Source organism: Rhinolophus sinicus, linkage group LG02 (assembly GCF_036562045.2).
Source record: "Rhinolophus sinicus isolate RSC01 linkage group LG02, ASM3656204v1, whole genome shotgun sequence".
In the NCBI taxonomy this organism is placed as follows: Eukaryota; Metazoa; Chordata; class Mammalia; order Chiroptera; family Rhinolophidae; genus Rhinolophus; species Rhinolophus sinicus.
In genome coordinates this window covers 87,995,386-88,012,611 of record NC_133752.1, presented here as the reverse complement: position 1 = coordinate 88,012,611, position 17,226 = coordinate 87,995,386, and the positions used below count along the sequence as shown (strand labels likewise).

The window sequence follows — 17,226 nt, the reverse complement described above, 5'->3', positions numbered from 1 at the left end:
TACATGCACCAAATTTCAGAAAACTAAAATGAGGAGATATTCATTACAGATTAAGATAGTGGTTGTAAAACAAATCAGTTATACCCCCAGATAGTAAGTAATGAACATATAGAATGTGGTACGCCCAGAAATGGCCTAGCTGAAAATGAAAAAGGTGGGCGACAGAAGGCTTTAGATCAATCCTGGGATACTAAGTTAATAATAGCTAATAAATGTCCCCCACTGAGGTCTTGAGGGTCCATCCTCAGGATCGCATCCCATCATGGTGTCCACTGGCCTGTGGTGAGGAAGAATGAGGCAGAAGGGTGAGAAATAAGGTTCCAAGGCAGTGTGGCCATGTCACAAGGCCAAGGCTTTTGGATCCCCCTCCTCAGCAGGGGCATGTGCTTCCCCTGTGATTGCCAAGGTTGGCTCCGTGCTTCTGAAGGCAAGAGTGGTAAGAGCCACAGCTCCCACCTCGTTATCAGAGAGGCCTTTCACACACTCCACTCTGTCAGAGAAGGGTTTGCTTCCCATTGTCTCCCAAGGCTTGAGCTAATAATCTCTTATATTTTAGACCTCAGATTTCAGAGTATGAAGGAGTTCCCGCTGACCCTTTTATCACCTGCTGGTTTGTGTTAACCAGGCCCCAGTCCCAGAACTTTGCCATCTTTCTTGGGAGCCATCAACCCTGACTACTAATTCAGGGTTGGGTAGGCCATGTTCTGTCAAGGTCAATGCCTCCCCTTCCCCCACAAAGCCTTGTGTAGACAGGATTCTGGAAATGAGGAGGGCAAGAAGGTCAGCCAGAGTGTCCACTCCACGTCCGGCTAGTCAGTCCTCTTCCAGTCCCCTCTTCTGTGTCCCTCCCTACTGAAACGCCTGCTCACCACTTCTTCCTCTGCTCTCATGGTAGAATTTCTTCCAAGAAGCCCACCCCAAAACCTGAGCTCTAATCTTATTTCAATGATTACAAGTCCAAGATAAAGAGAGTGCGAGTCCTCTGAGGGAAAATCGGGCTTTTTTAGATATGCTGTTGCTTAAGGCATCTCGCTTAGGCTGATTTTGGAAATGCCACCTCAGGACAAATCCTTTTTCCAGGACCTGTTGGCTTCTTGGAGCGTCCCCTGAGGTTGCTCGAGCCCAGAAGTATCTCCATTAGTAGGGTGCTCGGCCATTGGCCTAGGGACTGTGATAATAGAATCCTTTTCTTGTCATTTTAGTGAGGACCGAGTGATTGAGCACTACAAGAAACTGAATGGCCAGACCAGGGGTCAAGCAATTGTAAAGTAAGTGTCCCTTCCCATACTGTGAGGTTGTGTTTGTGCGTGTTCACATAGCATATGTCAGGGTTGTTCAGTCCAGCTCAGAAAGCCGTATCTCCAAGGGGATGATGATTCAATTGAATTTTCAAGTAACTAATCACTCTGAAAACTTTATCATGTACACACATGCAAATATGTACAGGATATCAATTCTGTTGAATAAACACCCTTTGTGTGTGTGTGTGTGTGTATCTGTCTCTTTCCAGCTACATGAGCATCGTGGAGTCTCTCCCAACCTACGGAGTTCACTATTATGCAGTGAAGGTAAGTAAACTCATTTGGTGAAGGTTACCAAGCCAGCCCTAAAAAAAAAAAAAAAAAAATCTTTTTTTTTTTTTGTAATTTTCTAGAAGACTTTTTTTGGGGTGTAGTGGGTGGGGAGGACTTGGTCAGGAACATTGCATGCTTAGGGGAATTGGGACAATGGAACTTTTCCCATAATGTAGTGAGACTTGATTCTTTGGCGTTATTCTCCAAAACACAAGTTTCTTTTTTGTGAAGTGGGTATAATAGATCCCTACTTCCTTTCATTCTCAGGAGGACCCTGGGAGATTAGGACCACAGAGCCTCTCAGTAGGAAGATTCCCTCTAAATACAAGGAACTGTAGAGAACAAATACTTTAAGCAGAATCAACAGTGTTTTTCTTGGTGGTCAAATGCCATGTAGGCAACTTTAGAGGAGGAGAACTGGGGTTGAAGGCTGACAAATGGAGTGCGTGGCTATTTAAGAAGACAGCATCTGTCGTCTTAAATTTTGTGATGGCAAGTCCAATGTGACGTGGACTTCATTCTCAGTTCTCTTTCATTCTATCCTTAATGTCCCAGACTAGGATCTCTTCTTTGACATAATAGATAATGATATCCCCCACATCCTCTTCTGTGATGAGAAAGGATAACTTCCCCTCTTTAATTTATTGCCAACGTGAAACGTTTAACTAAGTCATTGCCCAAAGTCCAGCCAAAAAAGGCAGGAAAGACTTCTGAACTCAAGACAGTTTCACTAGCCAACCTGAGCTTCTCTTGCTCTTCTACCCATTTATTTCCCCAGGTTTCCTTCCACCCAACTATATTTGTAATTCCTTTAGACTAGAAGGTGCGCCATGTTTCATTCATCTTGTATCACCCGTGGCAGCACACACAACACTTTACATGTCCTTGGTACGCACTTAATCACCTACATCTTCCACTAAACCACAGCCTTTTGATGGCAGACTGTGGGTTGTGGTCTGTTATATATTCCTGGAACCTAGTGTAGTGCCTGGCACCTAGTGGATGCTCAGTAAGTTTTTACCGAGTGTTAACTGAGAATTGAATTGAGTAGTTGGATGTATACATTTCCACGATGGGAATAAATGTCAGAACCACATTTGTGGAGCCCAAATCTGAGGCATATGTGGGAACTCCAGTCCCACCCAGCTGCTCAGCTCAGAATCTTTAATCCTGCAATAAATTCTTCCTGATATCCTACCAAAGCTCTTCCCACCAGTGGAAGCTCCAAATCCCCCCTCACCATCATTTATAGAACTCATAGAACCATCACCATCATTTATGGGACTCACAGAACCATCACAACATCCATGCCCTTCTCCAGCATAAGCTGTAGTCGGTCTTTGAGGAGTGTAACCTGGCCTTTTGGCTGTCTCCAATCCCATATGAGAAAAAAGAACTCTCTAGGGAGACTATTTCATGTAAGGCCATGCCCCTGGGATGTGGCCATTGAAGTCAGGGGGCAGTCAACTCCCCAAAAGGAAACTAGATTGTTCATGAAAAGAGGCTCAAAACCCACTGAGCTGGTTGCCAGTGTCCAACACACCGTTAGTGAGAATTTCGGAGCACAATTCCGTTTTGCCACCTTGTTACCATAAAGGAAACATAAGGATCCAACAGTAGTTCCTGACATTATTACAAGAGGCATTTTTATAGACATCAATAGTGTGAGTCTGTCTCTCAATTGTGGAAGTATTCTATGATGATGTGTAGCATGGGGTCTGCTTTCAAGAATGGGAACCAGGAATTCAGAAATTCCTGGACCACATTCTCTGTTTGTTCATCGTTTGATCTCATCTCCATCGCTCATAATTAAAAAATAGTTTAAGAAATTTACCTCAGTGAGTACTAGATTTATTGGGGTAATTGTGTCGTAAGTTATATAAATGTCTAATCACTATGTTGTACACCTGAAACTAATATAATATTGTATATCAACCGTAATTGAAAAAATTTTTAAGTTGTATTTAAAAAAAGAAATTTCCCTCCCCAGCCACCACCACAAATGTCTTCTAGATATTGGAAGACATTGAGACAGATTGTTAGGCGATTGAGATGGATTGCGGTGGATAGATTGGAAGTCTGTGAGATGAGACTTCACCCAGTCTTACTTGCTCACACCTGTGTTCCATTTCTTTGTCACCCCTGGAACTTGACAAAAAGGTGGCCTCTAATATTAATATATATGCTTTCTGCTTCCAATAAAACTTTAGAAATACGCTCCTTTGCAGCGTGTTAGACCAGAAGCAGACCTTGTGATTTTCAGAGTGCCAAATGTGCATGTGTGTTTGGCTCTTGGAATCTCCAGATGTAAGCAAATGCTCTCCTTACTTGGAGAAAGAGCACACACATGCAACAAGCCTACACCTTTATAGCAAGACTCACTGTTTGGTGGCCTCACGATTTCACAGATGCTATATTTTATGGTGTCATGACAGCTCTTACCTAGTCAATCTGAAGTTGCAACAGCATTGGGTCTCCTCTGGTTCTGTTCTCCACAACCATTGCAGTGCGCAGAGGCACTTTTCTGAGATGGGGTTTTATAGCTTTAAAAAAGTATTTTTTTTTTAATTCTACACCCTGAAACTTCTCAAAAAAATTTTTTTAATTATTTATTTATTTTTTTGCCCTTTATCTTTGTGCTTGAAATTACTCATGCCCCACAAATATTTGAAAACCATGAAGCCAATTTTGGGTTTTCAAGACACCTCTGATCAGGCATATTAGGTTATTCACAGATGTGACAATTAGGGCAAATCCAGGGAAAGGCTGCTTGATATGCCCGCTGTCAACTCCTAGCATTTGGGAGCTTTAATTAACAGCTCAGCCATCCGTCTTGAATGTAGAATTGCAACTTACAATCTGGTGGCAAGACATCTCTGTTGAAGAAATAAACAGAGGGATTTGGTGCTTCTAATTCAGTCCCCAGAATGTCTCGGCTTCCATTTTCCTACTTTGTCAACGGCATGAGTCACACGTTCCTGCCTAGTACCTTGCTGTCCTCTCAAGGTGAGCAGGCCTGCGTGGTGAGCATCTGCTGGGGCAGGGGCGGGTCCTCAGCAGAGCAGGATCACCGACCCTTTCAGTTCCTTGTCTTTACTATTAAAGGAGTCTTAAATGCATGTGACTACGTGAAAGAAGCCAATCTAAAAAGCTGCTGTGTGATTCCAGCTGTATAGCATTCTGCAAAAGGCAAAACTGGTTGCCAGGAGCTGGGAGGAGGTGGAGGGGGAATGAACAGACAGAGCACAGAGGACTTTTAGGGCCGTGATGGATACATGTCATACTCGTACATTTGTCCAAACCCACAGAATGTCCCAACACCACGAGTGAGCCCTGATGTAAACCATGGACTCCGGGTGATTCTGACGTGTCAATGCAAGTTCATCAATAGTAACAAATGTACCCCTCTGGTGAGGGGTGTTGGTCATTGGAGAGACTATGCATGTGAATTGGGTAGGGAGTAGATGGGAAATCTCTGTCCTTCCTTTCAATTTTTCTGTGAACCTAAAACTGCTCTAAAAAAAAGAAATCTTTAAATTTTTTTCGAGGACACGCCTTCCATAGTTTCGTGGTCCCTTTTAGCTCTGACAGTTGATGACAGTTTCTTTGCTCAGAAGGTTATATTTTTTGTAGAATGCTCACCACCTCTCAGCTCTTCCCTTGTGGTGAGTGAGGGGCCCAGCACTGAGAACTGAACGTCCCAGAAGAAGAACACAGAACAAGGCATTTGCTGCTTACTCGCAAAAGGGGAAAGGACCGTGGCTGCACTGCTGGGTCCCCAGCCCAGGGCACTTTCCTTGTCACCTGTTCACATAACAGAGTGTCATTTCATGATGAGGCACATCTGTTCAGGTAAAAAGTAGAGTGATGGGCTCCATCCACTTCAAGGAATTTGCATTGTCCTTTGTCTTCAGATGAGCCAGGTGAGCTCTGGTTCACGTTTATCTTCTCCAGCCCCATACTTACCAGTACTACTTTTGATATCCTAGGACAAGCAGGGGATACCGTGGTGGCTGGGACTGAGCTACAAAGGAATCTTCCAGTATGACTACCACGATAAAGTGAAGCCGAGGAAGGTAAGCGTGCTCTCCTCAGTGACACTGAGAGAGGAACAGGCGGAGAAGGGGTGACAATGGTACGCCGTGTAGCCTGAGGGACTCTGGGCTCACCAAGCCCCTGCTAATTTGAGTGTGTACAAATCACTGCACAGAAATCCAGTCTGAGCTCCCTGGGTATATGTTTTTTCTCTCCGTCACTAAGGAAACCTAAGCTGTTATAATTATTTAAGGTAAGGAGACTGGCTCAGCTCTTTCAAAGCAAGTGGGCGAAAGGACTTTGAAGAACTGTCCTGTCCCGTAATTTCGTGGGGTGCTATGCCCTTGGGAAATGGGGAACGTCACTCTTGAATCCTGAGGCTAATCTGAGCCTTCCCAAAGGTGTTTTGTTTTTTCTGTTTTTTTCTTTTGTGTGTGTGTGTGTGTGTGTGTGTGTGTGTGTGTGTGTGTGTAAGGGAGCGACAAGAAGATATTGTAGGTCAAAAAGAGGTGAAAAATAAAGAGGAGTAAGAGGAATCCCTGCAAAGCTGGTAAATATTTTATGGTGTGTTAGAAGTGATCAGAAATCTGGAAAAAATAAGGTCATTTGCCAAAAATAAAGGGAAGAGCATAGAGGGATCTGCAAAGTCATTGTAAACACAGAGCAGAATGTTTTGAAGGGGGCACAGTGCTTGAATTTTCTGTTTTCGTTTACACACATTTTTCAAACCAGAACAAATTGAAAAATTATAATGGAAAAATATCTCTAAGGAGAGAGCTGTCATTCAGCTCCTCTGGCAGAGGCGCATGGAGAGAAGACAGTATGCTATTCAAACCCTGAAATACATATTAAAAGTGTATCAAAACCACACTTGCTTTAGGAGAGAGAAAGCAATGCTGGTCCATTATGTCATTCCAGATTGTTCTCCAAGTTCCTTTATCCACGAACAGGATTCAAATCCATACTACATATCTGAGCTTATCCTCATCTATCCGGTTAACATCTGTCCTTTAGCCAGCTTCTTTATTAAATTCATAGAAAAAAAACGGCCCTATGTTGGAGAGGATTTTTACTAAATTCATCAGTAATCCAATTAAGTTCTAAAAAAAGATCCTGAGCAAATGATATAAAGGATTTCATCCGTGGGAACAATTCAGCAGGAACCTGGCTGTTTAGGACATATTATTTTGTGGCTCTGTCTCCCAAACTCCCCAGTTTCCATGCACATGCTTCAAGACATGAATTGAACCCTGCGTTTTTATTTTACCCTCTTTGTTTTTCTAGGCTTCGGGGTCTAAACCTCTTCCCCTCTGCCTCATTCCCATGGGGCCTTTGTGTCTATGCTTTTTCTTCTCAAGTTCTATCTTCAATCCCTTCTTCTTTTCACACCGACTATCCTCTATTCTCAACCTACCTGACCGTTTTTCTGCTTGCAAGAGCCAAGATTACTTCTGGATCCTTTAGCAAAATCCTAGTTACAATATATCCAGCTCTTGATGGCCCACTCTGGTGGAAAGCCAAGGCCAACGTGGACATTTGAGGTCCACAGCCAAGTTCATTAAAATTCAGTGGTTGAGTTCTCTCCCTTGTAGCACTGTGAAAGACGTGCTAACGAATATTCATGCATGTTCAGTTTAATTTATTAATAGGTTTCAGCTTGCCTTATTTCTCTAATTGAGGTACTAAAGATTAAAGAGGTAACAAGATAATACTTGATATATGTAAAAAGCAGGGCATGACACATTTCAAGGGCTCCATAAATTGTAAGTAAATTGTAACTCGATAAATTTAGAGTCCCTTAAGATTCTAAAACAGGTTTCAAGATAAGAAGTAGGAAGCCAGAGGTGTGAATAATCAGCAATTGAATAAGAATTTGTGGAATTTATCATTTGTGGAACTTATCCAGGTCATTTAACATTCAAAAGTTTTCAAAGGTCTGTATATTTATTTAGGGTATTGGCTCTACTCAAAGTGAGTTATTACTTAGAGTAACGTATGCTTCTGTGGCCTCTGAGGAAGTAGTTAGGATCCTCAAGTCTACTGCCAATTGAGGGACAATCAAGCCATCAGAGTCACTGTTGATTGATGGATTGATTCATTCATTCATTCATTCATTCATTTTAAAATGTTTATTGCATAACTGTTATGTGCCAAGCAGACTGCAGGGCGCTGAGATACTTAAGACAGACATCATATTTTCAAGGCCTGCCCAGGCTATCGGGGAGAGCGCTGCGTGACAATTATATCAGTGATCCCAAGTGGCCTCACTTGGGATCACTGATATAACAGAAGTCTGTGTGGAGATCGGGGGTGAATTAAAGGACAGAGTCATTAACTGGGTTCAAGGAGGAGAGACAAGTCTTCACAGGCAACAAAGTGGGGAGCTGGGTCTGAAAGGGTGGATGAGATTTTGCAGATGGATGGATGGGGTGGGGAGACATACAGGCTGCGACCACGTGGCACGATGGGGAAACATGGCGCTGCCGGGCTGGAGGGAGGGCTGCTGGAGAGAAGGCTGATGAGGCTGCAGCGGCCAGGAGCCCGGAAGGCTTTGCTCAGAGGATTTCATCTTTGAAGCAGGGCAGTGTCCACATCAGATTTTCATTGTCACAGAAGCATTGTCTGGCAGCTGTGTGGAGGTGGGATGAAGGAATGCAGGGCAGGACCGTATTGCAGTGGTGTAGGCCACACTGGTGGGGGCTTGGGGTTGGCGATCAGTCATAGGGAAGTGGAAGCGAGGTGTTTAGGAGGTAGCTATGACCTACCAGGTATATAGGGGAGAGGGTGGCAGCGCAGGAGGGGAATCTTGAATGACTCCCAGGCGTCTTGATCAGACAAATCACGGGACACGCAAGAACGAGAGAGAACTTCAGTTTAGGACATACAGATGTGAGGCTTGATGGGACATCCAGGTGGCTGTGACAAGCCAACAGTTGGGTGTGTAAGAGTATCGAGACTTTCTAAAGCACAACTGAACCAGAGACTGAACAGAGAGCGGACAGGGAGAGGCACTCAGCACACGGGGAAAATTCCCAGTAGCCGCAAGTAGATTTGAGGTTCCTCCCGTGACTTTCCTGTGAGACAGAGGCAGGCCCAGGTTGTGTGGGCCCAAGACCTCATATAATTTGGGGAGCTCTCTTTAAGAAATGGATGTACAATCTGAGTATGAAATTAAGAACAGGCCTGTGAAAGGCCTGTCGGGAAGAGAAGTCTAAGTTTCATTAGCCCAGGGGGTACCCACCTCTGCTAAGACCTGGGATGGGGCCCAAAGGCAAAACCTGAGTCTAAACAGCCATAGGTAAGAAGTCGCAGCTGCAAGAAGGACTAGGCAGGGTGCCTGTTCCTTTTTCTCACACCCACCCTCATCACCGTCACAAAAAGACCGTCTTTGTTTTGTGTAAGGCAACTGTGAGCCTCTGAATGCAAAGACTGGACGCCCTGGCTCTAGAGCTGTGACTCTGCAGAGATGCACGGTCGAAGTCTGTTGTCAGTGCTCCAAGCCAGTAATGCTTAATCTCGGCTGAAAATCAGAAGCTCACATGAAACTGTTTGAATGTACAGATGCCACAGTCTCCCCCAGTCCCACTCACCCCACCTCTGACCTGGCCGCTGAACATTGGGAAAGCCTCTCAATCAATTCGATGTGCAGCGGCAGTTGACTACCAGCCAGCCATCTGTGTTTCCTTTCCGCACTCACACTCGGGGAGGGTCAGCCAGGCTCCTCAGGTGTGTCTGGCAGTGCCTCTGCACACAGAGAGCTGGGGTGTCCTGAGGCACAGGCTCAAGGCTGGGCTTGCCCCCACTGACGGATGGCCCTGCAGGTGGCGCCACACCCTCTTACTGGGGCCAGGCAGAGCTCTCCGTGCTGAGCCCCCAGCAAAGCTCAGCAAACCTGGAGTGGAGCCCAGTTCTGGGCACCTGGAGGCCCGTCTGCAGCAACAGCTGCACGTCCAGCCCAGGCAGAGGTCCTTCCTCACACTCTGACCCAGTTACTGCAGCTGTGTGGAACTCATGTGGTGCCATGAGACTAAGAGCCAACATTCAAGTAGAGGCAGTGGCTGGGGTGGGCCTGCTCCCTTGCCCCTGGAGGGCCTCAAGGCACCCTGCTGTGCACAGCTCTAATGGTGTCAGCAAACCGTGAGCCTGCCAGGGAGCTCAGCAGCCTCCTGTGGGAACCCACACAAGTGTTTCCATATGGCCCACCAAAAGCAAAAATAAATGGGTGGCTGATTGCTGTGCAGAAGTGAGCAGGACGGTGGCTTCTTCCAGATTATCTGGTTGGGGTGCAGTTTGCCGTTCTTGTCTCAGAGTCTACCCTAAATTGCTTAATCCTCACTCTGAAACCTTGGTGGTTTTAGGGGAGATGGAGTCAAACATAGGGTGCCTCACAGGTGGAATGGAGGGAACATTTTGGTCCTTTCCGTGAGCGCCTAGCCTTGCAAAAGTGTAGCCCAAAATGCAAGCTGCTGCTGTTTGTCAGGGGGAGAAAAAAAAAAGCCTCTCTGCCCTCGGGCACACATGTCAGGAACATTCAGACACGTGGGGCCACCCAAAGACAGCATTTTGGCTTTTGTGTACTTGCAGACGCTCAAGATCAACTTCAGAAGTTTTAAAACTACACGTGGAGACTAGCACCCCAAAAGGCCTAAAAATCAGCAAATAGGACTACAGTACATCCACATGCCCCAGAATACTGGACTTTGCTTGGATATATGAGTTCTTTTAAAAAGATCAGGCAGAACCCGAAATAGTATCTGAGGATAGGTTGCAGAATTCCATAGAAAGTTCTGAATATACCCCCATCGACTCTCAGTAAATCCTTCCATTTCTCTCCATCACCCAGTGATTTGTCCTTCTCATTCAGGCCTTCCCCCCCACACACACACACTTCTCCACTCGTGTTCATGCTAAAACACTGTATAATACTTTGAAACATTCCTTCTGCTGATCTCAGTGTGCTTCCCTCCTGTCCCACACTTATGGTTTGATAGTTTCTCTGCACAGTTTTGTGTGTGGCATCAGAGTACGGGATTGGCAGTATCTATGTGTGTAGCTGTCTTGGTTTAGCAATGCTGACAGAAATGGAAGGAGGGTCACAGAGGTCCAAAAACATAAACAATCTTGCAGCTGCATAGATTATTTTACCCTACTTTCTCCTAGCTGCCACATCCCACTTTAGCATGTGTACACGCATGCAGAATTGGGGTGCTGCGTAAGAAAGAGGTCCTTTATTTTACAAGTTACCATCCTGTTGGTTTCAGGGAATAACGAAACATTGTCAGATTGGCATTTGGGCACTTGACATCAATCTCAAGCTTCGTCTTAGTTTACATTTATGGCTAAGCAATGAGACCCACGCCATCAAAAAAAGAAAAAAAATGCCAGGGGCATAAAGTGACCACCAGCAGTGACATGGCTCCAATCGGCTGTCCCATCGCTTTCAAGCAATTGTGCTGGTACAAGCAGGACTTCTTTGTTTCTCTTCCCTGAGAACATTTAAATGAAAACTCAGTGATATATGTTGAACAGGCATTGTTTATTAACTCTTACAGCACTGGAATCGTGGGGCAGAGGTAAATAAGGCTGGATGGAATCTGTCACAAAGGGCTGCCTCTTTTAAAGGAGGACTTGCATTTCTTAGGTCAAAGCCTGAGAAAATCCGAAAGCTGTGCTCTCTGGGACGTTCGGCCCATTTTGCAGCACCGGGACCAAAAGTGTTGAGAAGTTAGCCTCTCCCACACTCCAGATTCAACTCCCCACCCATGTCAAGCTGAGCTGCCTTCTCTGTCGTATCCTGTAGTTGGCACACTTCAAACAGACCAGCCACCTGATCATGAGAAACAATGACAAATTACAACAGAAATGCTTTCTCAGCGGGGCGCCAAGCAAGTTAGAATAAAGACCCCTCCTGCATGCTTTGTCTGAGGTTGTAAGCATTAGAGCACAAATAGTGTGAAACATCAACTCCAAGGAAAAAACCTCCCTAGAAGAAATAGTCAATATCTGCAAAGCATCATTTATGGCTGCAGCCCACTCACCAGCCCATATTTAATGAAATTTCTCCTCTGGGGAAGAATGGCAATGCCGGTCCTTGTTACATATTCAGCAGACGGCATTTACTTATTTATTTCATGAGCAATTAGGGGCGCTTTTATGTACACTTAGATGCACATTTAGGAGCACTGTGGGGTCCCCTTTGAGACATTAGGAGAAGGAACCAGAGTAAGTGGTGTGCCCCCGTCCTGGAGCAGCCAGTGTGGCTTCCTCTGGTTCCTAAGAGTATTTCGGAAGCGGGGGCATTAGCTAGGGGAATTGATGCATTACTGTCACCTCCTCAGATTAGTAAAGATTTTTGAACTGTCTGAGATGATGAGACAGGAAGAGAAAATAATATTTACAGGAAATATTCCATTAACTGTGAACCGACTCCCAGTGGAGCCCGCCTGCTAAATTATTCAGTGTGCTAAGCACTCCAGTAAGTGCACTGCTGACTTTGTTTTCAGCTTCTGTTTGGATGCACTTGACTTATTTTGGGGCTGCTGAGCCCTCTGCCTTGGCTGGCCCTGAGTGTGTGCCTCCCTCATTCCATTATCTGTATTCCCCTTGGAAAGCACACCCTGTGCACCCCCCAGGAAGGAAAAACTCCACTTAATGCGTTTAGCATTCTTAGGATTTTGCAGCCTTTGCTCTTTCACAGGGTTGGATCAAAGGGCCTCCTCCAATTGCCCCCTATCAGTTCTTCAGATCTCACTGCGGTGCTGAGTGGACCTGGAATGGTTCAGTGCCTGTGGGTGACAGGTCCCTACCATGGGTCATGGGGGGGGGGGCAGGGGGCTGCCTCACAGCTGAGGAGAAGGTCCCCTGTGGAGGGATACTGGGGTCGGGGATGAGTTGCATAGAGAGTCTGCCATCTTAACTCTTCAAGAAAGAAACGGGGGGGAAACAATTGTATTCTAAGAAAATTGAGATGCCCTTCTCAAAACATCAATACTAGACCTGCCTTTCCTAAAACACCAGTATTAGGTGTGGCTGAATCCTTTCTCTCTGGACTACGAACCCCAATCTCTCCTCCCATACGAGAATCGCAGTCCTCTGTGAGCCACGAGCTAGAGCTTTGGACCTTCGGTAGAGGGTGTTGAAAATGAAAGCCTCTCCAATACAACTCCCATATGAGAATTATCGAGTGCCTGTCATGTTCCATGCCCGGTGCTAGGCCCTGCAGTTGTGACAGTGAGTAAAAGAGACAAGTCCCTGCCCTCCCAGAACTTAGTCTAGTGGGGAAGATGGTAACGTCAAGTACATCTATAACGTATAGCGTCAGAATGTTCCATTCTATGAAGACAAAAAATCAGTAAGGAAGTGTGGGAGGGCGGTGGATGGTCAGGAGTGGCCTCTCCAAGGAGGTGACATTTAAGTGACTCTACTTCTCAGAGCGTAACACACTGGGCTCCCTGAGAAGCAGAGTCTGAGATGGATTTACACTCAGGAAGTATATTGGGAAGTGCTGTGGGATTAACTCCAGTGAGGAAAATGAAGGAAGGCAGGGCCAGAATGAGAGAGAGAGGCTGGGCTGTAATGAAATCCTGGATTAAGTGCTGAAGCTGGAATGACCCTCGGAGCCATCGCTGTGAGGCTGGGGGCTGAGCCTTACCCCAAGCATCAACCAGTCATTAGATGCAGGGAACCAGAGAGAAGGGGTCTTGACCTTGGGCGAGGTGGCAGTTCCTGGAGAGAGAATAAATCCTTCAATCCTGAAGGGAAGGGCTGGTCAGTACAGCACAGAAGCTTTCACAGCAGTGGTTCTCAACGTGTGGCCCTTGGACCAGCAGCATCTACGTCACCTGGGAACATGTTAGAAATAAAAACTGCAAGTCCCCACCCGAGACTTACAGACTCAGAAACTCGGAGGATGGATGGGCCTCACTGTTCCTTACGTTGATTCAGACCTAGACAGTAAAGTGTGAGGTCCACTGCTCTACAGACAGGTAACAAGGAACTTTCTATGCGATTTTACTTTGTTCTTTTATTGTTGGAAGACGTTTTAGTCTGAGCTAAAATCAAATCCCTTTCTAGAGCAGTTACACCTTCAAAACCAAAAGACGTTTTGTAAGCCAGTGGCTTCCATGGGCACTCCAAGGCCCAAAATAAATCTCAAAATCTCAACCAAAGAAGAATTTTGATGCTCTTAACTCACTTCCAGTATATTAAAAAAAGGTGTGATAAACAACTTGTTCAACCTCTCTGTGCCTCTCTCTTTATGTCTATGAAATGGAGACTCTAAGACACCAGAAATAGTCTAATTTTCTCCCTCTTGAATACGTTTATATCTCAAAGAGTTTCCTGTTCACCACAATTAAAGTGCTTTTGCCCTTGACATAGCAAATATCGTTACAGACTTTCATACTGAATGTGGGAGGCGGGAGTGCCACTGAGAGCAAACAATGTCCCTTTGTGAAGAGCATGGATTTTTTTCTTGGTCATCGGATCTGAGAACCTACAGTCTCAGTGCCCGCAGGTCCCTGTGAAGGCTGTTTCAGAGCCCGATGCTGAGTAAGCCAAGGCTCCAAGGACACCAACTTGCAAGCTTGTATTCTTATTGAACCTGTCCCTACAATACCCATGCTTTGAAGAAGGTGATGCTATGAGCAGAAAATAAAAGCATTGCCCCATCCAGGTGGATAACCCTTCGAGGAAGCAATGATGTGAGAATAATTTCTCTGCAAAGGTATGGAAGGCAAGGGACATCACCATCCCGTTGAGAAGAAGCAGGGCCACACCTCCCCTGGGGACATGTATGGAGGTACCTCTGAGAGAGCAGTACACTGTGCTCTGAAGATCCCACCCACCTCGGCTGTGGGGTAGTGGTTGCACGGTTCATCTCCAGGTCGGCATGACTCTTTGGGTGCTATGTTCCTGCCCCTAGCCTCAGGTACCCTGTTATTTTTTGTAGCAAGATATCTGGCCTGGTAGTTGAGACATCCCAGTTCTAGCTCTACTTCAAGACGAGTCACTTTCCTCATCAGCAAGGCAGTTCATACAGATGATTAGGAATCTTAAAACTAGAAACAAGTCAGAGAGGCAAACTCATCGTACAGCCAGAATGGAGTAATGAATAAAAGGAAAAAGGGAAAGCAGCATGTTCCCAGAAGAAAGTGGTAGAGGGAGAAAAATGCTAGTCTTTAAGTAGGTCTATCCTTGACTGTTCAGTGTAACCACAGCCCAAGCTAGATCTGATTAAATGACTAGAAGTCGTTTTTCTGCCCTCCCCAGACAGACACATCTGTCCCTTTTGTGGGGTTTGGGGTCTCCAGGGCTCATCCACTTCCCACAGCCGTGCCTGGCCTCAGCCTTGTCCCTAGATGAACAGGCATATGTGACAGCCCTGAAAAGGCCATGTACACAGCCACATGGACTGTGAGGATTGTCGGGGTTAAACACAACACTCGGTATTTGTCACATGCAAAAAAACACCCCGCCACACAGGCCAGCAGCCCCCCCCCCCCAAGACCAACTAGCTTCCAAATCACTCGCAGAAGCAGATTCCCACCACTCAGGGAGCCCCCACTGACTTTGGATGTAATTTGAAGAAGCAAATCAAAACCAAACGCTCTTGTTGGATCTCAGAGCTCTGCAAAAGCGCATCCAATAGCCCCGCCCACTCCAAAGGAAGCATGAACCAAGTAACTTAGGAACACAGTTGGTTTTTCTGGCTTAAAAAACCAAAAACTTTGCTAGGCTGAATAGAACATTGACCACCTGGGACTCAACAGACAAAATCCTTTGATCTCACACCGTGTTTTTTTTAAATGGGCCCTTCCCTAGATAAAAATGCAGGCAGTCCTGTGACTTTTCGGCTCACTCCCCGGTAATAGAAAGTCACACAGTCACTTTAAGTAGCAAAATAAATTTTATTAAGAAATTGGGAGTGCCCCGTCCCAATAACAACCAAAGCTCCAAGCTTGATTTAAAGTTAAACTGTCTCCCCATCCCCCAGCTGCATCCACCTGTCAACCTTTGGCCCATCTGATGGTAGCTACTAGCCAGCCCCCTCCTCATCATTTAGATTCCTTAAGTGGTTATAGGTGTCCCTTAATTTCAGGAGATGCCTGTCAAGCTCTCCAGATGATCCTAATGCCCCCTCTCACGAGCTTTGCAGAAAGCGACCTTCACTGTCCCCCTCCCGGGAGGGGTGGCTCACCGCACATCTCTCCCTCTGAAATCCTCCCTCAGTTTCTACCTTCCTAAATGTTTTATACCACAGTTGAAGGTAAGGGGTTTTTAGAGTCATCGAAACTAAGATTTAATTTTTTTTTAAATTTTAATTGTGATAAAATACACATAACATAAAACTTACCGTCCGAACCATTTTTAAGAGTCCGGTTCAGTAATATTAAGTGCTTTCACATTGTTGTGTAAACAATCTCCAGAACTTTTTCAGGTTGCAAAATTTAAACTCCACGCCCACTAAACAACTCCTCATTCCCTCCACGCCCCCAGCTCCTGGCAGCCACCGTTCTACTTTCTATCCCTGTGAGTCTGACTACTCTTGGGAGCTCATGTAAGTGGCATTCTGTAGTATTTGTCTTTTTGTGGCCATAGGGTATTACTATCAGAACCAGGACACTTTTGAGAGTGAACAAGGGCACTGGTTGATAATTATACCACCTCAGACCAACCGTAGCTGTCACAGGCAAACCAAGGCCCATGGTGGCCTGTCACACCAGCATGGTGAGCTGTGTAGCTAACTCTCAGCCTTTCTTTTTTTTCCTCTCCTACCGGATGGTTTGCTCACTACTCGCTTTAAGGAGATTGACCATTTTAAAGTCTCAGGCAGGACTTCCATTTTCATGTCCTGCGGCTCTGGTTTTACAGTGATGTCTGTTCCCACAGACAAAGCTGTGCTAAGCCAACAACTGGGGGCACCCCCGAGAGCCCCTCCAGTGAAATCGCAGACCATCCAACCACGTCGGTCTTTCTAGCATCGCCAACAGGTGTTTCTAGTGCTACTGGGGGCAGGGGGGTTGCAAGTCGCCTACTCAGCAGTCATGACGACCATTCGAGAAAGCACTGGCATCGAATGTAGCCCCTGGGCTCCCCACAAACCCCCATAGATCGGACTCAGCCTACTCGTGATGAGAGTTCCTGTTCCAACCTTTTAGGAGGGCAGAGAGCCAGAGGGATCTGGAAGCCATTCTCTCCAGGCCTTATGTTTGCCTGGAAAACAAACCCCAGCCCTACCTGCAACGAGCGTGGGGAGTCACAGCTGTGTGAATGTCCTCTGCGAGCATGCGCACACCTGGAGGTCATCATGTCATCGAGTTGACGCTTATAGCTGTGGGGTTTGAAAAGCCGTACAAAAGGGGTCAGTGGCCAGAGTTCTCACCAGCCGACTCTGTGAAAGACTTTGGGGTCACACAGTAGAGAGAAGGACACCCCCCTGAGGTGTCTCCGCTGTGACAGCCCAAAGCTGTCAGGCTGGGGTAGGTCAGCTGTCATCTGCAGAGACCACCACGGAGATCCCGGAGGAGGGCCTGGTTAGAGAGCTGCCTGACAGTGTGGGGGCGTGTTCTTGATGGGCGTCAGTGGGGGGCGGGGCTTCTTATGAAGAAAGGGCATC

At 46.1% G+C, this 17,226-nt stretch overlaps 1 protein-coding gene across 11 annotated transcripts in view; it reads left to right on the top strand.

The window, feature by feature from the left end:
* The window catches only part of FRMD4A (FERM domain containing 4A), a 565,649-nt gene that overhangs the window by 469,893 nt on the left and 78,530 nt on the right, over window positions 1-17,226 (top strand). For all 11 annotated transcript variants that reach the window (XM_019738286.2, XM_019738288.2, XM_074324782.1 and 8 more), the window contains 3 exons: window positions 1,203-1,268; window positions 1,511-1,568; window positions 5,564-5,650. In XM_019738286.2, the coding sequence (XP_019593845.1) occupies window positions 1,203-1,268; window positions 1,511-1,568; window positions 5,564-5,650 (211 nt within the window). The remainder of the gene's footprint in view (window positions 1-1,202; window positions 1,269-1,510; window positions 1,569-5,563; window positions 5,651-17,226) is intronic.